The sequence below is a fragment of the Struthio camelus genome, chromosome 12, assembly GCF_040807025.1.
Source record: "Struthio camelus isolate bStrCam1 chromosome 12, bStrCam1.hap1, whole genome shotgun sequence".
Lineage (NCBI taxonomy): Eukaryota > Metazoa > Chordata > Aves > Struthioniformes > Struthionidae > Struthio > Struthio camelus.
The window spans coordinates 1,304,995-1,327,861 of record NC_090953.1 but is presented as its reverse complement, the minus strand read 5'-3'; the positions used below and the strand labels follow the sequence as shown (position 1 = coordinate 1,327,861).

The following is a 22,867-nucleotide window of genomic DNA, read 5'->3' as shown; positions in this document are numbered from 1 at the left end:
GGCCAAGGGTGGTTTTATATAGAGCTCCTGTAAGCATGCGTCCGTGCTTTGTTGTGGTGGGAGCTCTGCCCCATTGATCATCCGACCTTTGCGTTCCTGCTTGAAATGTCAGCAAAACTGCAATCAATCCATGTCGTTGTTCCTCCAGAGCAAGGTAGAGAAAGAGAGAGGATAGCTGAAAGCGCTGACAGATTTTACATGGGAATTTTAGAGACAAAACAGTCAGCAGGCCCTTTTCTAGACGACATTTGGATGCCACCAAGCACTGTCAATTAAGCAGTTCTTAATTGCATTGTAAAATAGTTGTAAGTTTTGGGAAGACATCCTGCAAAATCTGCATCCCGTTGACATATAATCAAATAGTTACTGAGACCAGCTATGCTGTACTATTGGGCATATCAGTGTTTTTACAGTAGAGCAGCACCCATAACTAATCCCAGACAGTGAGGGAACAGGATCAGGCCTGATGAATTCAGATTAGATAGATAGATTATAAAGTTTACCCTTCCTCTCAATTAGCAGAACGTGCAGTTATGTCTAGCTGCTTCTTGGTGCCTATAACATGCACGAATGACAGACCTTTTGGCTTCCTGGGTTGCAGATGTTGCTCACGGTCCCTCTCCCCAGAGGGGCTGGCCAAGTGCAGAGCCCATGGAAGTCTGGAAGACAGTGGAAAACACGAGGATGTCTGTGATGGGGCAAGGAAAACCGCAGGTCCATCTGGACAAGTGTTAGAAAAGCATTGGCAAAGTATTCTCCCTGGTAGAAGTCTCTCCAGTGCTACCTTAGCACGGCCACATCTTGCTCAAAAGCAAAATTAAGTGCTGTAGTCACAAATTGGTGTTAGCATAGAAGGGTTTCAGACCTCAAAGCCCTCCCCAGGGAGACACTGTTGTATTGGTGAACAAAAGCAGCTACACAATTGCTGTAATGGTGTAATTTTAGACCGAGCTGTCCCCAGAGTGCCTGAGTCCCTGTCACAGGACATTAGGTTTGAGGAGAGAAGTGCGGGGGACTTGCCACGGCCCAGCTCCCAGTTTAGCAGTTGCACATTTGCCACTTGTTTTGCCAGGAGTAGGAGCAAAGCAGAGTCAGAAAGTTGTCCTTGGGAGCCACAGAGAGCAGCTTTTGTAAACCAGCCACAAAACGGGCAACTACCTAATGTGGCAGGTAGGAGCACAAGCCTGGGGAAGCTCTGAGGAGGCATTGCTCTGAGAAGGTGAATACCTGCCAACACTGGTATAACAAGAGAACAAGGTTTGTGTCTGTGGCTTTCAGTTATTCACTTGGAAATTCAGTTCTTGAAAAAAGAGGATATCTGTTAAAGTGCTTCAAATAGTGGGATCGTTTTCAGTTAAACGTGTGGGAAGCTGGGAAGAATTATGGTTACATCAATCTGTACTGTCAGCCAAAGCAATTGCATCAGGTAGTAATAGCCAGGATGTTAAAACAGATGTTTTAACTCCCTGGGGAACAGAGGCAGCCAGTTTTACCTCCTTGAGGAATGACAATCACCCATCAGTTATGGGTGTGCAGAGCTGAGGCTGGCGTCCCTGAGGATGTAACAATGCCTGACTGCAATTACAGGAGGTAGGAAGGCTTCAGGCATGAATGTTTCCAGTGACACCTAACTGTAATAGCTGCTTATATGGCGTCATAAACGAGGGCTGTAAAATTGGCCATATTTGCAATATTAAGGAGGGGCCATCAAGAGGGACAAGGCTCAAAATATAGCTGTGAACCTCCAGAGTCTTCACAGAGGACTTGCGGAAATGACTGATTCACTTGTCCCTTTTTTGGTGTGTTTGAGCCTTTCATGAAGCAAACAGGTGCGCTGGTAAAAACAAAACCACCTCCCTTCCCTGCAACGCTGCAGCCTGGCCATTGCAATGTTGTGCTAATGTCTGAGAACAAGAAAGCAAATCTGATCAGCCACAACCACAGACTGGATTAGGCAGCTCTCTCATTGCACGAAGGAAGTTAAATGTAAACAACAAACAGCAGCCGGAGGGAAGTCAAGTGCACTTTAAAGACTGTCACCTTCCATAACCTAGGGAGCTGTATCTCAATATTTTTATTATAAATAGCACTTCGTATGTGCATTCTGTCAACAGTCTGTACATATTCCTACAAGGTCCCTCAATCTAAATTCATTTCAAGTAGCCATCTTTGTCTTTTGCCTCCTCCACTAAAGACTAGCATGTTTCTTGGGCTATTTATAGCATGCTAAAGAAAAAGGTAAGAAAAATAAAATAAAATGTGCTGATTAAAATACATTGTTGTGGTTGCATATTGTTTTAATATACTTAATCAGGACTATCGATAGTGAGACAAGCCCCAAAGTTTTTAGATCCTGATCCAAAAGCCACTAACACTGGTGGAAGTCTATCTGGTCCCTGTTTCTGGATCAGGCCCTTGTACCTTTCCTCCTGGGGCACCCCAGAGGTTTCCTGCCAGGACATTCAGCAGGTATGCGGCTGAGTTGTATTTAATTCACAGGTGTTCAGGCGCCAGATGTGATGCTGATGTTATAGTCTAATTTCTTCTAGGAAAAACATGGGCCATTTTCTGCACTTTGGTGGCGAGCACACAGGTAATGGCATGCAGAGCTTGGCCCAGACATGACTTACACAGGTGGCCCAGCAAGGCTGGGTCTTTGCGCAGCCTGGGGGTGCTCAGAGCTTTTCCTTCTGCGGCAGCGCATTTGCGAGCTGGCTGGGACTGCTTCCCCTCCACGCAGCTCCGGCTCACCCCGTGCAGCCTGGGCTGAGCTGAAGGGGAGGCGAGCCACAGCGAGCCCTCCCCTGCACTCACACCTGCTGAAAAAAAGGCACTGGCAGGGCCTCAAGCTTCCTCCTCCAGGCACGTTGGATTTGGGAAGGTTGCTTCTGAATGCAGTGATTGTTTAATCCAGGAGAGAGACAGGGAAGGAGAAACCGCACTAGAATGGAACTTTGTTATTTTTTAATTTGAGTTCGGTTTGTTTCTGCTCAGAGCTCTATGGGCTTGTTTGTTACCAGAGGCTGCCAGAAGAGGAGCAACTGACTTTGTCCAAAGGATCAAAGTCCTCTCCCTGGACAACAATCGATGTTTCCCTTGCAGGGGGAACGTGGCAACTTCCCAGCAAGAGAGCCGGGTCTTTCGGTGCAGAAATCCGGCTTAACAGCCTTCACTTAGCAAAAGCGACCTTTGATCCGCAATGTTAGTAAACCATGAGGTGGTCAAGTTCTCATCCTGCGTGGTCCTATGGCACAGTCTGGCAATTCCACCATCAGCAAGGGTGTTAATTTACAAAGGAGTTATGGAACAAAGATGTGGGACGTGCTTCCTTGTCATTTCGGAGGGTTGCTTTGTGGATTTGGGATTATTCTGGAATGGGTGTTGGTTTCATGCATAACTTTCTTCTGTGAAAGTCACAGTAGAGCGGTCCAAATAAGATGTGAGCAAGTTCCCCATTGACTTCAGGTGGAATCATGTTTGACCTAGCCTAGGAAGATCAGACATTAGCAGCAGATCCAAAAAACCCTGAAATAGTATCCCTTCTTTATCTATGCATAATTATGAAATTTCATCCTCATGTGCAGTATGTGTTTGTCTTTCTTTTCCCCTTATGTTAATAGGCCAAAGTATGGGGGCAGATACTGCCTTGGGGAACGAAAGCGGTTCCGGATTTGCAACATTAAACCATGTCCCTCCGACAAGCCATCCTTCCGCCAGATCCAGTGCAGCCAGTTCAATCCCATGCTCTATAAAGGAAAACTGTACAAGTGGACACCAGTGCCAAACAACAGTAAGTCCAAGATAAAAGCTGGTGCAAGGTTTCAATTGGCAGTGCCAATTAAGAGTCTTAAATAGATTTTTGCTAATGATTTATTTTTGCAGATCATGTCTGGAGTGTGTACTACCTGTAAAGGATTTGCCTTTCTTTTCCACCACTCTTCCAGAGTATTCATACTGTATTTTAAATTAACAGTCTGTGGCTGGGTTTGCATGGTTAATTTATGAGAGATGGTTATTTAGAGTGAAGGGGAATCCTGTCAGTGTGAGTCCAGGGACTGTGACAGGGCAGCGCTGTTGGAGAAAACAAGAGACAGAAGAAAGTGTGCAGACCCTCCAGCTTGTCAGGTTTATTTACTGTCTGTTCGCTTCCTCAGTTAATCCATGTGAGCTGCACTGCCGGCCAGAAGATGAATACTTTGCAGAAAAGCTGCGGGATGCTGTCATCGATGGGACTCCGTGTTATGAAATGAATGCAAGCCGGGACATGTGCATCAATGGGATCTGTAAGGTACGCCTTGCATCCAGCCCACTCCAGGTGCCCAAGGAGGGAGCTGGGGCATAGCAGAGCCACATATAGCCAAGGAGCAGTCCTGTAGCATGGGAAATGCAGGTAGAGATGTTCTATTCATTTTTTAGGTGGACAGTGCCCCCTTTTTCACATTCAGCAAGAGGCTGAGTTCACTCATTTTGTAATTCACCCTTATATGAGCACTCAGAAAGACACTGATGTGTTTGTGCCCGTGCATCTGCCCAGAAACTTGTTAAGCCAAAGCAACCCCCAAATTGTTTTGAATAAAGTCCCTGCTAGCTGCATCCACTGTGTTTGAGAGGGGGGATGGCTGTAGGGGCTCTGCCTGCTGTCCTCCCAGCAAACATTAAGTGACAAATTTTATTACTATTTTTCTGTTTGGAACTGAGGGTGACCTTTCCGTATTCACATGAGATTGCCTGAGATATAAAATACGGCAGTATTTAAGCCTCTGCTCTGGCTCCAAGGAAATGGAATATAAAAACAAGGAAATAAGGAAGAACAGTTTTATTTCAGAATAACATCAGAGATATAGAAAGGATACATTACTCAGTCACCCAGCCCGTTCCTGCTCCGCGGGCAGGGACGGCTCTCGCACAGCCTGTGCTGGCCGATGCTGGCCCAAGCTGCTCCCGGAGGCCTTCAGTGGTGGAGATTCCTCACCCTGCCTTGGCAGCCGCTCCCAGCACTGACCTGCCTCCGGGGACAGCTGGGTCCGTGGGATTTGTTCTTCCTTTGAGATGATTGTTATTTTCTTTCTGGGAAGCTGAAAGCTGTGCATAACCAGGGAGCTGCACACTCAGTCAGGGGCAGGGAATAGTCCGTCTGCTTTCCTGGGCGCTGGGAGGCCTTCAGCTAGAGCACCGTGTGCGGTTTGGGCTGCTGCACTTCCAGAGTTGCAGCAGACAGGAGAGGCTTCAGAGGAGAAAAGGCACAAAAATGAGCAGAAGTCTAGAGAAGATACTGATAAAGGAAGATTAGAAAAACTGCACATTTTGAATAGAAAATGCTGAGGGGAGACAAGGTGAGTCTTCAAAAATGCTAAAGGTTGCTGTAAAGAGAAAAACTGTCCTCTGGGTCTGCTGGGAATAGGACAAGGTAGAGTAGATTTACATTGCAGCAGGGGAGGTTTAACGTAGAGGTCAGAAATGCTTCTGGATGTGCAGACAGCAAAACACTGAAACTTGCATCTTTGGGGTTTTAGATAGTAGCAGACCAGCACCTATCCAGACTGGTGTTTGGCAGAGCTGATCTTGCCATAGGGCAGAGGCTAGATCTCACTTTCCAGCCCTCTTTTCTTTTAGTCTGGAAAACAGTAGGGATTGCACCCTCGTTCAGTGAGTCTGCACCCTCGTTCAGTGAGTCAGGTCTGCTGTAGCCTTAGATAAAAATGATCTCTGAAAGACTTCTCAGAAAAATACTAGTCACGGTCATATCTTCTTCAAGGCTGAAACCCACATCTCTGTGGGAGGACAGGCACATTTACGTCTGCTCTTTGCAGAGAGGTGTGCTCTCCCAGAGGGACTCGCTGTTCCCGGGGAGCCTCTCCCTTTGCAGCTGCAGGACTTGCACCTCATGCAGCTGGCAGGCAGCTCTCCTGGCTGCACACCTTACTGGAGTCCATTTCCTGCTCGGCCCTCGTGCGGGGAGATGTACCATGGCTACAGAGGTGTCACTTCTACTCCTTGGCTTCTAGCTTGCAGCTCTGAGCAGCAGCTCATTGGCAGAACAGGGATCTGCCTCAGAAATCCTGCAACTCTTAGCACGAGGGTTTCTGCTGCTGTGACCACAACATGCTCCTGCAGCATGGTGCCAAGATGTTTCTCTTTCCCAGAATGCTTTGACCTCCAGATCTTCTCAAACGTTATAACTAATAAAAACAAGCTCCACCAACTATTAGTAAGAGACAGGACTCCATGTGGCCACAGAAGGCTTGTGCTGCCTGGAGCTGCTGCGGGACGGGCAGCCTGCCTGGTGCTGCAGCAGCGGTGCTGCCAGGGGTGCAGATGCCTCTATGTGTCCTGCAGCAGGTGAATTCCCAGCCATGCCTGCCTACAGCTTGGGGCTGCAAAACCAAGCCTGGGAAAAGCTTCTGCTGTTTGCTTTGCCGATGAATCAAATGAGGCTTAAGGAAGCAAGCAACTCTGCAGCTGTAAGCAGCCTTTGTTGATGCTGGCTGGAAAGTCACCTGCTTCCCTGGTCCTCTGTCTTAGAAGTGAATGCAACCCCCAGCACTTAGAGGGGGGAAATGTATAGCAAAATAACATCCCTGTGGCAAGGAGGAAAAGGCAAGTCCTTATCCCCCTGCTACGGCTTGCCAGCAGCTCTGCAGCAGCCATGAGGTTGATCTCCAGCACTTATCCCCTTGCTACGGCTTGCCAGCAGCTCTGTAGCAGCCATGAGGTTGATCTCCAGCACAGGTTTGAATGTGCCGATGTTTTGGGGGCTGTCCATGGGAGAGAGCAATGAAGACACTCAGTGGGGAAGCAGGGTGCCGCCCATGCGGGTCTGCACTGGCTGTGGGAAGAAGAGGATTGCCAAGTGACACCAGCACTCAAAGGCTTTCCCAGAGCACTGGGGGCTGCCGAGGGCGTCGTGCTCCGTACAGCACAAAGAGCAGCAGGGAACATACTCAGTAAGCAAGTTTCCTTGCAGCCTCTTATATAAAAAACATCCGTGGAAACTTCTTCCTCTTCCTGACTGTCGCCAGTAGCACCAGTCACAGCCCCAGTGGCAATTGCTCTGCACAGCAGGAGACTTTGAGAAGGTCCCATTTCCTCCTTTAATAGGCTATAAGTTACTTCAAAGGCTGCAGCAGATGTGCAGGCACTGGCTTGAGGGAGAGCTCAAGGGTCATGATTTTTACTTGGCACATATAAAAGAGTGAGACTCGGCAGCTCTCTACAGATGACAATATATTTAGTCAGAACTAACTGCACACAGAAATCCTGAGTGACTGTAAGCCTGCAGCTGGCATCGACACGAACATTAAACCTGGCTCACTACAGGCTATTGCAGTAGCAAAAATAATGCTCCTTCCCTAATATGTATATAAAAGTGGCTCCATTAATATTTCCTCTTGGAGCTAAAACAAAAGGCTCCCCATTGCAACAGAAACTAGAAAGACCTTTGGGATATTACGCTTTGGCTTTTATTGTGCAAAATCAAATGGAGTCTATTGCTCTTTGAAGGTCAAGAGATTTGGCAGCTACCTGGATAGGAGGTGTGGAGAACTTTGGCAGAATATAAAAATATTCTCTGGAAATGTTTTAAAACAGAACTAGCAGGGCCAAAACCCAAGAGGCTTTCCCAGCTAAGCACAGTGTTTAACTCACATCATCAGGCTCTGCTATCCAGGGAATTCTGGACTGAAGAGCAGAATAGGAAAAGGTAAAAACAAGATGTGGGCCTTGCTTTTCACAGAAGCATGAATAAAATGGAAGGACTGCCAGCATATATTAAAGAGTCAGAAACAAGTATTGCAGCCTGCTTAGATGTATCACTGCCCCTTCTCAGGAAGGACTGCAGCTTGTATGAGTAACTCTCTGGTCCATGTTCCTTATTTCCTCGCATTAAGGATGAATATTTCCCCACCAAAGCTGGTTCTCATCACTGTGGTTATTTCCTGTGTTTTGACTGTTGATCCCATAGTAGAACTCCTCAGCGGTCTTAGCTGCCTCAGGTTGGGTCCTCCTGCCATGTGGTCCTGCAGTCGCAGACTGATCCCAGGTTTGTATTTCAGAACGTGGGCTGCGACTATGAGATCGACTCCAACGCGGTCGAGGACCGGTGCGGCGTGTGTCATGGCAACGGCTCCACCTGCCAGACCGTGAAGAAGATGTTTGAGGACAGCGAGGGGCTGGGTAAGGCTGCATGGCACAGTCCTCTCCACACTGGTGCCTGCGGGCGGTTGTGTTCCTGGCCTGGCAGGGACAACGTGATGGGTGCCAGGGTAAAACCCAGCTCCTACTCCAGGGCAAAGGGGCAGGACACAAGGGGTAGGGCAGTGATGAGATGGAGTAAAGCTGCTTTGATGGGCAGCCAGGTCAGGTCCTGCACACAGGAGGCCCGTGCCACCATTGCAAAGGGCGTAGGATGCCAAGGCAGGAATTCTCTGCCTTAGGAATCCCGTGGGTTACGTCTGGTCGTGCTAACTGGAGGAGCCGTGGGAGCAGTGGCGTGCTCAGACACCAGTGACCATGGTATTCATAGCCATTCCCCAGGGCGGGCAGCCTGTCTGCTCGGCTGGCGAGCCAGCGGCACAAGCTCTCGCATAAACGGCGTGAGGACAGGCTCGCAAAGGACCAGGTCCTTGCAACTCGCTGCACAGAGATGGCATCACCTGTCCCCAGGCTTGGCTTTCCCCTCCAATGCAAAAGGGGTGGCCAGGGTCTCAGATGGACACTCTGAGGCTTAACTCACAGATTTTTTGCAATGATACAGACAGAAACTACACTCCCTTAAGAAAGAAAGAAAATAAAGCAGCATGCCCCGAACTTTTAGCAGTCTGCCTAAGCCTCCGTAGTAACCAAACACTTCACTGCAAACCAATCAGGTGAACAAAATGGGGTTTGGACAAAAACAAAGCTCACAACTGTTGGAGAGGGGAAAAGTGGATAGTTGTTTTAAATGATTTCCTTAAAACAAACACCCATGGTCTGTAGAGCTTCCTTTTCCCTTTATCAGCAGTGCAGGGTGACAGGGGTATATTGGTTTGCAAACAAAAACCCTTTGGTTACATTGCTGCAGGAATTTCCATGTGGGAGAGTGAAGGCAATATATAGAGAGGGCAGATTGCTTAGCAAGTGCTATTGCTCTTCAGTACTATGGATGGGACATTCAGGAAACTGAGGGAAATACGGTTTCCTTTCTATCTATCTTATTTATTTAATTTGCACTCAGAAGTAAAAGCCAGGCGCACTGGTGCTGTTCGTTTGGAGTCTTTTTTTAATCCAAACCTGTTGATTTTGGTCAGATATGATTGGAGCAGTAGCACAGGGAGGTGTGGAGTTGATTATCTTTCCACTTCTTGCTCCTCGGAAGAAAAATGTCCGTTTACTGAAAACAAATCTGTGCAGGCTGGAGCCATTTTGAAAAGGTTTAAGAGGATTTGTGAGGTTGACGGTGGCACATAGTGAAAGTACGGTAAATGCCTTGCCAGGGCTCGTGTGAGAAGTGCTTCATGCTGCAGTGGGCTCTCCCAGCAGAGAATGCGGCTTCAGTTCAATGCAAAATAGTGTTTGTTGCCCACTGGAGAGGAAAGGCAGTTTTACTGGAGCCCGCCGCACAGTCACAAAGATGTAACGATTGATAGGATGCTGGCGACTCAACCTGAGGGATGGAGTGTGTCTGGCACAGTATACTTTGATTGGCCTGAGACTGATGTTCAGTTATGTTCCCAGGGTACGTTGATATTGGGATTATCCCAGTTGGAGCCCGAGAGATTAGGATTGAAGAAGTTGCAGAAGCTGGAAATTTTCTGGCCCTGCGGAGCGAAGACCCAGAGAAGTATTTCCTGAACGGCGGCTGGACCATCCAGTGGAACGGGGATTATAGAGTGGCCGGGACCACCTTTACCTACGCGAGAACGGGAAACTGGGAGAACCTCACATCGCCAGGGCCTACTGTGGAGCCTGTGTGGATCCAGGTATGGAGAGATGGCTCCGTCCCCAGCTTGAGGGCGAAGGATGGGGCTAGTAGTGCAGGGATGTGCATGATACAAGCAGCCTGACTGCTGGTCTACCAAGGAGCACGGCGCGTGCCGCCACCTCCACCAAGGGACCGGCCAGCTGCCCAGGAGGGCTATGGGGTGCCTGCGTCTGCTCGCGGAGCGCCTCTCTCTGGGAGCAAACGTGATCAGCAGCCAAAACGATGCTGCTGGCCTACAGTGCCTGTTTCTAAATTAGTGGGTGGATCTGGCCCGTGTTCTTTCCAGCTGAAGCTAGTCCAGTTTGCAGCATTCCTCAAAATATTTACATAGGAGAGAGAATATGAAAAGAAATAGCCTGTTTCCTGAGGTCCTTTCCATATCTTATCAGCAGCAGGGGAAGAGACCACAAAGTTTCTAGCAGGGCTAATGAGCCTGCCAGTGAAAGCGGGGTTTGGGAGTAGCCCCACAGCTGCAGCCCCACTCCCAGGTGTGGACAGTGAGGAGTCATGGGGCTGCTGCATTGTGGTGCCGTGCATCGCCGCAGGAGGGTGGCCTGCCGTCGTCCCCCTGCGACACAGCGTGCCCGTCAGCGCACCTCGCCAGCCTCTGCCCCGCCTCAGGTCTTGGCAAGGAGCACGGCCCTTTGCTGTAAGGCATGAATCACACACGGCTCCCATTCCGCACTGGGCACACAAGCAAGTCTAAAACACAGATGATGACGTCAAGGGCATTGCAGGTCAGGCTCTGCTTCATAACAAAAACGTTTGAGGCAGAATTTAAAAATCCAAAGGCATAGCATGAAATTGCCTGAAACAAACAAGAAATTTCAGTTTTACCCTTTTTTCCTTATGGGAATTTCAATTTGCTACTTCTCCCCCAAGAAGAGGTCATTATTTTCATCAGACCCTGAGGCTTTAATGAGGTTAGCGTCCGTCTTGGGAGAGAGACTGCCTTTTGTTGGCCACTGGCAGTGGAGAGAAAACCTCGGACGTGTCCCTGTGCCTAAAGTGAAAAGCTGGTTCTGGCAGGAGAGGTTACAATTAACCACATAGTCCAAAAATACAATACATAAAAATCCACCATTGCACAAGTGTATTTGCAGGACAGTAGAAGTGAGGGAAGCATCCACCGGTCTCCTGCTCACTGACAGTGTTCACTTCAGAAGACTTCTCTGCACACAGCAGACTGTCAGGGGAGCAGACTTAGCAGTTAATGAATTTCAGAGTTTATTTATTTCTAGAGTGAGCTGTTTACTCTAACGGTCCCAATACCTCCGGGTTGCCAGGAGAGTCTTTGTGTTTTCCCACATAATGAGAATGCATATTAGTTTCCCTGCAGCTGGTAAGTTACTCATGATTTCTAAAAGAAAAGTTACTTTCCTAAGTATCTGAGGCTTCCCAGTGAGTGGCCCAGGCAGTCCAAACTCACTTCTGTTGTCCTTTGTCCCCAGGAAGCCTTTTCTCATATTCACGTCTGGTGCGTCGCTCTTCATCAGAGCCCTACTTGAACCTCCCTAAACCCCTTCTGAATTGCAGTAGCAGGAGTTCTGGTGCTTATGTGAAAATTGCCCTCTTTTGCAAACAAATCCTACTCTATTAATTTTCACCTTATTTCCATGGAAAAGAGTTGCCAGGGGGATTATTTTTCCGTATGGCTTATATTTTAATGAGCTTTGCACAGCTTTGCAGGGGTTATAAATATCTGTGCAGCAGCCGGCTGAAAGGTAGCAAGGCACCATGAGTTTAGGGCAGTTATTCCCATGCAGGTTTCCAGGAAGCCATTTTCTGCTGCTGCTGACATGCCTTTTACCCCTGGAAACGACAGCCAGGGTGAGTTAATAGTGTGGAGTCTGCCAGTTAATGCAGAGCTTTTGAGAGCCAGCATCCTCATGCCCATGAAGCCAGTTCTTCCCCATGAGAAGCCCGTAGGAATTGCTCCAGTAACTGTGGCACAGCCAGGGCCAGACTGAAATTTTTTTGGTACAAGATCTCATCATTTTTGACCACTGCAGTTACAAATCTGAACAATATGCGTCTCAAAGGGTTACACAATGTGCAGTGTAAAAATGTCTCTGAAATCAAACCAAACAGGACATAGGAGTGAATTGCACTTGGGGCCTGGAGGTTTGCTTGATGACTGTATTTTAACCTTGTTTTTTCCCTTTTAACTACCCCTTGATAAATGAAGAAGAAGATTGCCTCTCCTGGGTGTTCTGCCAGAGTGTAACAGAAGAAGGAAATAAGAGAGTCCCTTAGTGAGCTGCAGCCTGGGCTCACTTATCTGGGGAGAGGAAAGAGGGAGCTTTTAGAAGTTTGGGGGTTTGTAATTTTGCAGAGCCCACATTTCCTGGCTTGTTTCTGTTTGCATTTGCCTCCTCTGTGGATTGCTCTGGTGAAGAGGGAATGACAGCAGTGGCTGACATAGATCTGCCCTGGGATATGAAGCATCACACTCTTCTTTTCTTATGGGTGCCAAAAAAACCCACATCTCAGTCTGAGCCATGCCGGAGAGCAAAGAGAGCGCCACATCCGGCATTTGCCGTGCTGGGATACCCCTGCGCGGAGCGAGGGGGAGGAGAGCGGCCACGCGGCACGTCTCATGTCCCAGCTGTGGGCCACGTCGGCCTGGTTCAGCCACGTGTTGGCAGGAGACGTTCAGGACCACACGCCACTTGGGTCGAGCACAGCAAAAAGCCTCTGCCATCGGGAATGAGCAGAGATAAGGCTGTGCATCAGCCGCAGGAGGAGCAGGGCTCCCCCGACCAAACTTAACCTGGTTCACTGCAGCCCCCGATAGCGTGTGAGCCTGAGCAAGGCTCAGCACCCGGGGTATGACTATATCTGAATTACAGAAGGGTTATGGCAGGGACAGGCAGCTGACAAGGTGGGAATGTCCCAGCAGACAGCCAGGAAGGAGGCGATTCCCGTGCTGCTGTTTCTGCCCAGTAGTTAAGGCTCAGCGTCTGAGCCCGACTGCGCTCTCACGAACCCCACCCGACTTTGCACGAGCTAACCCTGGACTCACATCTGACAGAGCCAAGCAGCCAAAGATTCTGCTTTTCACATTTGTGTCGCAGGAATGGTTTTAGCAGACATTCAGGAAAAAATGTGAGATGGACCCTCAGTTCGTCTTGCTCCAAGTGTTGCTTTCCCCCGTTAATGTGATCGCTGGCGTGTACAACACCAGAAAATCTCTAGAAAGCTGTCTGGGATTTGTAACCTGATTAAAACCTTTTGACAAAAATGTTTCAATATTCATGAAGAGGTTTTGGAAAGATGCCCTCTCGCCTGCCAGAGCTCCAAGAACAACAAAGCTTTGGCTATAATGGGAGCACTTAGACTAAAAAAACAAGACTAAACTCACAGGCTTTCATGAGAGTTGATTGGTGCTGGAGGTGCTTTGGACTGCGTTATTAACTGTGGAAGCTGCTTCATTCATTTCGAAAACAGCAAGAATCACATTTCAAGTGGGGAGAAATTAATGAAATTCCTTCAAGTGTATTTTGCCAGCCAAATGCTGCTAGGGTGCTGGCTGCATGTCAGTGATTCCCTATTTGCTTCAGCTGTTCCTAGACCGCAACAGGTCAGAAGCTACTCTGGGAATGTCTTACGCCAGGACGTAGATGAACCCCTGCTGTCGCTGTGCACGGTGCAAGGGTGCATGTCAGGCTGCAGGATCAGATACAGCCGAGATACACTAGCCTGTTGCTGCCTGACACACAGTCTCAGCAAGTTAGAGGTGCAAATCTGGACCAACGTGCCTCTAGAGCCGAGGCGGTTTGGGTGCCCTACCCCAAGCTCCCTTGTGCCCCAGCTGCATACGAGCACGGGCCGAGCCGGCTGGGCTATCTGCTCGCGGCTCAGCAGACGCGCTCGAGCTGTGCTCTGCTCTGCGGCTGTTTTGGTATCTGCTTGGTGAGGGGTTGTATCTGCCCAGCAGGGTTTTTGGTGAGTGTGTGCTCAGCATGGCAACCCACAGAGAGAGCCTGGGGGCTGCTGGAAAGTGAGTGACATGCCCTGGGCCTGCTGGGTCTGTGAGCTCCCAAGGGAGTCACACACTGGGAAGGGTGTGGGCCATCCTCCCCGCTTCAGAGTCAAACTTAACTGGACTTCCCTAGCAAAGCTTTTAGCAAACAGCCTCATGTGAGCCTTCATCAGGAAGGACGCCATGGCACACTGAACCTTGCAAAGGCCCTTGGCGGTGGGACCGAACAGGATTATCGGGGGAGTCTTTCCAGGCTCTTTTGTCAAGGGAGACGTAAAACCAAAGTCCTGGCAATTATCAGTGCTCTTATTGTTATTGTTTATCTTACTTTTACAGAAACCTAATGAGAATGAGCTCAGCAGGGTCTGTTGGGGTAGATCCAGTGCTTTTACACTGACTTGGCCATTTACTGGTGTTCGGTCTGTTTCTCAGATGGATGTGTGCTACTGCTGGGGTAGCAGCCACACCGTCACTGCCCTGCCAACAGAAAGTAAGAGGGGGCAACTCCTGCTCTTATCCAGAGCCGACCAGGGAATGACATCCTTTATGGCCATGCTGGGCGGGTTGTGGCCGCATCAGTGCGCTGTTGTCTCCTGACCAACACCAAGTGCTGAAAAGCCCCTTGACTGCAGCAGCCAACCCTGACTTCTCTGAACAAACCACATCATCTCTGATCATCTGTTGTCTCCCCACAGCTGTTGTTTCAGGAAACTAACCCAGGCGTCCGCTACCAGTACACGATCCAAAGGGAGTTGGAGAGCGAGAACGAGATTCAGCAGGCAGAGTTCCTCTGGCGGTATGGCTCCTGGACGAAGTGCACTGCCACGTGTGGCACGGGTGAGTGTCCCGCCTTCGGCCCACGCACCGCCGCGGCCCGGGCTGAGACACCTGGGAGTGCGACAGAGGAGTGGCTGAGCCCCAGAGTATCCCCTTGTCAGAGGTGTGCACAAAACTCCAGCGATGCAACACATCCCATTGGAAATCACTTTTCTGTTGTTAGTTCCCTGATCTTTTTTCTTGTTCTAGAAAGTGTAAATGCCAATGGGACTGTGTCAGGCAGGGATTCCCGCTGGGGTACCAGGTGGGACCCCTCTTCTGGGGTGCAGCACCACTGGCCACGGCAGGCATTGAGAGAGACAGGTAGTGGCAAAATCTGCAAAACACGCTTTTAAGAAAGTGCTTATAGCCAGTGCCATGTTCTACATCACAGCCTAGGAGACACATCAGACCAGTCTGCTGGCATTTGCCTTAGAAATTCTTTGGTCTTTGGTTTCAGTAGGTTTAAAAAAAAAAAAAAAAAACATCTGCTGAGGTCATAAATATCCCGTAACCCCCCGCTGCGCTTAGCGGCAGGGAGTCCACGCTTTATCAGCTCTTTCCTCGTGGCCTGGTGTCCTGTTACTGCACCGGTTGCTCCTCAGCCTTCAGGTTGATTGAGACAAAAAAGCTTTAGAGAAACCAAACAAACATCAGATGGCTGCTCTCCAGCCTGGCTGACCCTCTGGCGGGAAGGGGACCATTTCAAGAATTTCTCAGAGAGCAAATCGGATACTGCCCTGCACATCACCCTGGCCGCGCTCGTGCAGGGCAGCGCTGCCGGCACCACGCGGCCGCCGCGGCAGGGGCTTCCTGCACTGCCCGCCACTGGGACCGTGGGCCTCTTCGTCCCTTGGATGCTTTCTTCTCCTCTTCCTTCCTTCCCCTCCCCACTGTGCTGTCTTCTGTGTCCTCCTCCCTGCGCAGGGCTGGGAGCCGCTGCCTGGGCTGGTTCTCACAAGGGAAGGGGGTTCTCAGGCAGCCCAGTGTGCTGACATGTGCTGCAGAGGTTGGCGATCGGGACCATGAAGAGCAACACGGGGAGTAGCTTCTCTCCCAGCCTTGGTGCAAGATTTGGGGAACTCCATTCTGCACCCAGGCCTCTGCCAAACGTACCCGCGTTTGCCGATGTCCCTCAGGGAGGGCAGGAGTTAGAGCAGTCAGACTCATCCCCTCGAACCCCAGGGCACGTCCTTGCCCTGAGCCGCTCTGAAGCCGAGAGGGGATAATGTGGCAGCAGAGCGATGTCCCAGAGTGGACCCTGGGGCTGGCAGAGCTGGGGCCATCTCCCTCGGCGGCCTGGAAAGCTAGCGCTGGCTCCACCACAGAGTGGGCAGCAGCCGCGGCTGCCTCCGTGTTAGCTGCCAGAAATGCCCACGTTTCACCTGCCTCCTCCAAAGGGCTCTGTGGAGCCGCAGCTGGAAGAAGCCAAGAGGGCTTCCCGTTATTCCTGCTCTGTCATCCGCATCAAGACAGGGAACGTGGGTCGTCTGCATGGCAGCCCTGCCGTGCCGACCGGCTCCTTGCTGGCGGGGGAGACTTGCGGTTTGATCCCTAGAAATGTGCATCTCACCCAGTTTTGCAGCACGATGGTGTGCTGCGCACGTGCAGACAGATGGGTGAACATCCCCACTGGGTCCCCCCAAGGCAGGCAAGGTATTCACTAGCTGGAGGTGCGCGTGGGGCCGCGCGTGGGGCCGCACGTGGGGCCGCACGTGGGGCCATGGGTACAGCTGCCTGAGGAGGCTACAGAGCCACCTGGTCAGCAGGGTGAAGTCTGAACTTTGATGTATTGGTTGGAGAAAGGGAGCAGACGCTCCAGACAGCAAACACAGAGTGCTGTACCCACACGTCCCTGAGATGCCCTGGCTTGAGCAGGATGTGAAGCTTTTGAGGGAAGTGTGGGTGTGAGCCTATGTGGTCTTTTTATCTCACTGTACTGCTCAGGACTAGCAGAAACCAGTGTTTTCATTTTACTCCATAAGCAGAAGTTGGAAGGATCTCTCTTGAGGTTTTTTGGCTTTTTCACTGGCCATATGCTCCCTTAGCTGTAGAGGTAGGTGTGAGCACGGCGCAGGGCTGTCATGAGCCCTCGTCTCACATGGCTGCGAGGGGCTGCCCCACGGGGAAGGCACCAGTCCATGGACCCTGCAAAGGGGCGGCTGGCTGCCGCAAATCCTTCCTCGAGAGCAGCAGTGTCAGGGCCGGGGCACCAACGCTTTCAGCTGAATTTCAGAGTGCTGCTCTGTGAGGTGCTGAAGGTCTATTTTTGCTTGCCCCGCAGGAGCTCGAGGACGTCTCGGTTTGCAGCTGAGCTGCTCTTGCGGCTGGCCGGGAGCGCAGCCGGCCCCAGCACGCTGCATGCCCAGACAGCCCGCTCACAGACAGCCTTAAATACATGCATGTGGCTGCTCACAGCCCGCATCAGGCTGCCATTGGGGCTTTAAGCAAGCGTTTAAAAGAAAGAGGAAAAAAAAGGATCTCTTTGTGTGAAAACCAAAGGGGATTCAAAGACAGTAATTCTTTTTTTCCACTGAAGCAAATTAGCATGTTTTTGTCATTTTCTATAATTGCAAAAGGGGTGCGTGCAAGCTCTATCAATAGGTGAGTATGTATCTGTGTGCACATCTCATGCACACAAAGCTGAGGCGAGCCGTGTTCCCAGCCGCCTGAGGAGGCCTTACCAGCCTTTGCTTCAGGCTCTTATACCCTGGCCCTGGTGGCCAGTCTCCTGAAAGGACCCTGCTCCGGGCAGCCGCAGAGCAGCGTGCGCTCAGAGGTGTTGCCTGGCAGTTCCTAGCTGGCAGGTGTTAATGCCTTCCCTGAAGTGTGCAGGTTTGTAGTGCTACAGGAGTTTATATATGTTTGCTGTGAGAGCTCAGGGCAGTGGATTGCACGGGTGCCTGTAACGTACTGTGACTGTAGAATTCAGGAGGACGAGAGTTGAGGTCAGTGGCTTTTATTTAAAAGCAGCTTTTAATTGTATACTTTGATTAATTAGTTTCCAGAATAGAAGGGAAATGCAGGAGCAAATCAGACAGGAGTCAGTCTGTGAGGAAGTTTGGACCTTGTGTCTCCTTGTGAGAGAGGAGCTCTTTGGTGTGCTCCTGCAGGTTGCCAGTCGTCAGGAAGCCACGCAGCTTTCCCTGGGCTGAATGAGGCCGCGCAGGTACGACGTGAAACACAGCAGCAGGGTCAGGTCAGAGAAACGGCACCGGAGTCTCAGCACAGCGAGCTCTGTCAGCAGCTGGCACTCTGAAACCTCAGGAGCATTGCGGCCAAGGAGTTTGGGAGTTTCCTCTTTTCAGCAGAATTCAGCAGCCTTAGTAGGTTCGTATCAATCTCAGCTGATTGCGGTTGTTGTTATTTACAGCTCTCCCAAGCCATGGGTTAAGTATGTGTTGCAAAAAGAAGGACAAGAGAAGATAGCAAAACAGAACATTGAAAGTGAGGTCATCCTTAAAAATTTCCCCCCGTAAGTGCTGCAGAATGGAAGCAGGAGGCTTTATCAGATGATTTATCTGTTAGCTATGACTGGGGCAGAAGGCTGCCAAAAAGAGTTGTATTCCTGCCAATTAACGTCGCTTTGGATACAGTTCCCCCCCTCCAGAAAAGACTCTGTGTGTGTATATACACACAAACGAGTATGTACACACACACGCACGCGCTAATCGCAGAATCAGGATATGGCCAGCGGATCAGGAAATGTCGGGAAGGAGGCTGCCAAGATAACGTGCTTCCCTGGGGGCCGCAGCCTATTTGCTGTAGCCGACCTGCCACATCTTTCCCCGGGTATGCTCTTCCACGCGGTTTTGCCACCTTGAAATGCATGATGCCCCGCAAAGCTGAGGCTCAAGTCCTGTGCCAAGGTGAAGCCTGCAGGGGCTTTTCGCAACGCGAGAGGTGGGGGAAATACATTTTCTACTCAGATTAGCTGTGCTCACACTGCTAGCGGCTGCAGGGACAAAGCAAACCCAACTCTTGCTTGTTCTGCAGGTCTGTGCTCAGCCATTGCTCGTTGCATGTGTTTAAGGTCACAAAGACTGAAAAAGGGACTGAGCAGGGAGTGCAGGGCTGCAGTGGCTGCTGGGCTGCTGTCCCAGGCCCCCAGCCAACCTTTGCGCTCGTGTAGCACAGGAGCCCTCCTGCTTCCCCTGCCCCTTTCCTAGGGTGCCTGCAGGCATGTCCCAGATACCTGAGATCCCCCTGGAACGTGCCATGGAGGCACGGGCTGTCACTATTCAGCAAGGCATTATTTTCGCCTTTGCTTGCTGATGACCACTCTTCTCTCCTGCACTCCTTTGCTGCAGGCGGGATCCAGGCTGCTGCCGGATGCAGCAGGAGCCCCCTGCCTGCCCCAGCACCCTGGAGCCTGCACGAAAAGCCTGAGCTCGCTCTGGTCTCATTCCCAGCTGTGATCTTCCCTAGCACACACAAACTGTTTAAAAGTAGGAAAATATTCTTAGAAATGTGCACTGACCAGTTTGATATTTAGCTGCTATTTTTCCATTTGGCAGCTTCTGCCCATCCCAATAACAGCGTGGATGTTCCATAATCCAGGACTTTCTTTAAAGAAGAAGGAAAGAACTCCCAGCAAGTCCTGGCAGAGGGAAGGTCCTCCCAGCTGCAGCAGCTCCCAGGCCAGGGGTTGAATCAGGGACCGATGGGGCCGGTGCTGACCCTGGGGAGGCAGCTTCAGAGGCTGCGCCTTGAGGGGGGCTCTGCCTGCATCCCCATCGAGCCAGGAATTGCTCCCTGTCCCATCTCGGGAGCAAGGCCGGGGTTAGAGGGTAATGTTGCCGTGCTCTTAATGGGACTGCTTGTGGAAACGGTGCTGCACCATTTCGTGGCCCTGTTACATTTGCTGGTGCTGCTCTGGAGGCAAAGTTCGACTCCGTCGCAGAAATGTAGTCGGGGTTACAGGAGAGGTTTTGTTACCTTCTGCCTGCAGGAAACTCAGCAAATAGGTGCTGAACAAGGCCTGTATTTTTTTAACCCCACTGTTTATGTCTTGTGGCTTGGGCCTAATGAAAGTTTCCTGGTGGGAGCAAGGGCCTTTTTCATCTCGTGGTGCCCAGGCTGTGCACAGTGTAAAGTAGATGATGGTGGGACAGATGTTCAGCAGGTTTCAATCAGCACAGCTTTCTGTCTGTGTGCCAAACCGGGTGGTTTTCATTTAGATTTGAACATGATGATCATTTTTCATAAGGGAAAAAAGGCCTGTCTAGCACGGGATGTTCTTGATTATGCTATTTCCACACAAAAGGTCAAAAATGATTTTGGGGCCAATGTAGATACATTAGAAAGCACTGTTGTAAAGTAAATTGAAACTCAGATGGAAAACACCTGAGCTCAGACATGCGGTGGCAGGCAATCGGCGTCGATGTCAGAGAGCAGCCCTTGCAGCTGCCCTCGAGAGAGACGGGCACCAGGTCAGACCTGCGTTTGAGTTATGACACAGCTTAGAGCAAGTCTGCGCTGTGTCTGCAAAGGCGCTGCTTCACACGTCAGAGTGATAACAGCCTCTATTTTACCCCGAGTGAAGTAATACATCTGCTGCCTTGAGCCACCTTAGCACAAAGATATTGACCACCTGGGCAGAGTTCACAGAACTGCCAAAACCGCAGGAGCCAGAGTGCTAAACTCCAGAAACCCCAATGAACGGAACTGAAGCAATAACTGCGCGCTGGGGTTTGTCTTTGGGAGCCCTCTGAGCTCTCTGGAGCAAGATTTATGTCTTAAATATTTGCTCCAGCTAAGCCAGCAGTCGTGGGGCTGAAGCAGGAGCGCCTGGGAGAAGCCTCTGGCCCTGCGCGGGGAGGGTGGTTGGGCTTGGTTTCCTCGCTGGCTTGCCAACCTGCAGAGTGCTGGAAGTCCCAGGGCTGCTGACGTTTTAAAGAAGTGCAGACAAAATGCTGGGGTTGACAAATGATTGACATCAGCATGACGGAGCTGAAACGGTAGCGGTTTGCACAGAGGCGATAGCAGCCACAACTCCCTTGCGATAGCAGTGCTGTGTCTGTGTCTGGGGTGGTAGATACCTGCCAGGCTGTTTTAGGATGTATTTAGTGAGCCAGCATTTAGACAGGCAATGTCTAAAGCTACAAGGGACCTGCACAGGATCAGCACAGGACTTCCCGGGAGTACCCCAGGCAATGCTGGCGTGCTGTATTTCTTTAGATCAAGGCAATCATCTCAGCTGAGACAAGAACCGGATTGAGCACGAAGCGCCCGTCCCCAGGCCGCTGCCGCCCCAGGCCCAGCCCTGCTGGGTAGAGCAGCAGCCCCTTCGGGGGGGAGCTGCGTGTCCCTGGGGCGCGGGAGTCGCTGTGCCCGGCCATCCCAGCCTGCCGGCTGCGTCTGGCAGCCAAGACAGCGCGTGCCATGACTTAGAGGTCTCCCCAGTGAGTAAAGAATATACACCTAATATTACACCTAAAGAATACACAGTTTAATCCAAATTAAGAAGCCCTGCAGATCTACCCCATAGGTACAGCTTCCTCCATCTGCAAAAATATTTTCTCAGTAGTTTTTTAATTTTCAGCTGCTTGGAATTGGAAGGAAACGGAGTGTGTCAGACAATGCTGTCATGGGCGATGGTGAGCAACGTGCCCCTTACAGAAGGAGTCAGCAGGGATCTTTCTCACTCATTCACCAGGTGCTTCCTATTTTAAATAGCCCTGGTACTGGGCGAGATACTTGTTTCATGCAAACAATTACATTAAAATAACTTTTCAGTCTGAGGGAAATCAGCGGCATTCCCGGTGCTTGAGCGGGGCCGATGTTTCATGCAGGAAGCGCTGTGTCTGCAGTGGGGCTGTCGTGTGCGGCCCGTCGTATTTCCCAACATCCCTAAGCACTGAAAGAACAAGTATAATCTCACATCTCTTTTTTAAGGGGTACAACATTTACCGAATCTTTCTGTAATCTGGTTTTTAGCTTTCTGCTTGAAGTGGCCTGGACACTCACGCTGGACAAACAGCTCAGGTGTCCTGCCAGCCCCCAGGGAGATCCTTGCTTGGGCTGCCGTGCTTGGCTTGTAAAGCCTTGGCGCCTGCGCCCGGGCTGGTCCCCTGTTAGTTACAGCCATCTGGCCCCAGGCTGGCTATTCAGGGTCATTTTCCAGCACTCAGTTTTGCAGGTCTAACCATACACCTCTCGTGTCACGAAGCAGCTTTCCAGCTGCCCTTTCCAGCGCCGGGGCGGAGCGGGAGCGTTGCTGCCCCGCAGCCAGCGCTGGGGCCGGCGCTCCGGCCGCGCGGCACGGCCAGCCCACGCGGCGTCACTGCCACTGGGGGCTTTGGGGGTTCCCTTTTCTTTCTTCTGTTTTTAGTGTATCGTGTTAAGGCCTCCTGCAGCTTGCTGGCAGAGGACACTTAGTGGTTTGATTACATTGGCAGCAGTCACATAAAAGGGTAAAAACCACAGCAGCGCAGCGACCTGACGGACGTCTGTGCTGCTTGGTGTTTCAAAGCAGCTGGTGCGGGCAGAGAATTGTATTCCTTCTGTGTGGTAACTTCTGTTTTCTTTTTGGTAGTGTTTTCCCTGGACGATTTAAAAGAGGGCTCGGGGCTCGCTGGCTGGGAGGCCGGCTGGCAAGGGCCCCGGCTGTCCCCGCGTTACGCCAGCAGCCGCACCTCGGGGTCTCGGCAAGCAGCGGCCCGCACCTGGCGCCTGCTGACCCTGCATCGAATCGGGTCATTCAGCGGTGCTTGATGACCGCGGTCCTGCCGCGGTCCCTCCAAAACGGGCTGGAGGGAGCGGCTCGCGCGCAGATCTGCGGGTGGACACAGCTCCTGACGTGCCGGGGCGATTTTCTGCGAGACCGAGCTTGCCAGAACGATGCCGTGTGTTTTGTGCTTGCTTGTGTGTCCCCAGGGGTTCAGAGGCAGATCGTGCACTGCGTGGAAAAGCTGGCCGGGATCGTGGAGGAGAGATACTGCGATGCGCTGACCCGGCCCGACGACCAGCAGCGGACGTGCAACGAGGAGCCCTGCCCAGCCAGGTTCGCTTTCTTTTCCTTTGCTCCTTCTCAGCAAAGCTTTAATGCTCCAACTGCTCTAGCAGGGCGCCGAGGGCAGGTCAGATCTGGGTCGCTGCCTTGGCAT

The 22,867-nt window shown here is 51.0% G+C and overlaps 1 protein-coding gene across 2 annotated transcripts in view; it reads left to right on the top strand.

Moving 5' to 3' along the window:
* ADAMTS7 (ADAM metallopeptidase with thrombospondin type 1 motif 7) overlaps window positions 1–22,867 on the top strand; it is a 106,743-nt gene that overhangs the window by 29,276 nt on the left and 54,600 nt on the right. For both annotated transcript variants that reach the window (XM_068958066.1, XM_068958065.1), the window contains exons 12-17: window positions 3,621–3,790; window positions 4,155–4,288; window positions 8,052–8,172; window positions 9,712–9,956; window positions 14,639–14,780; window positions 22,638–22,764. In XM_068958066.1, the coding sequence (XP_068814167.1) occupies window positions 3,621–3,790; window positions 4,155–4,288; window positions 8,052–8,172; window positions 9,712–9,956; window positions 14,639–14,780; window positions 22,638–22,764 (939 nt within the window). The remainder of the gene's footprint in view (window positions 1–3,620; window positions 3,791–4,154; window positions 4,289–8,051; window positions 8,173–9,711; window positions 9,957–14,638; window positions 14,781–22,637; window positions 22,765–22,867) is intronic.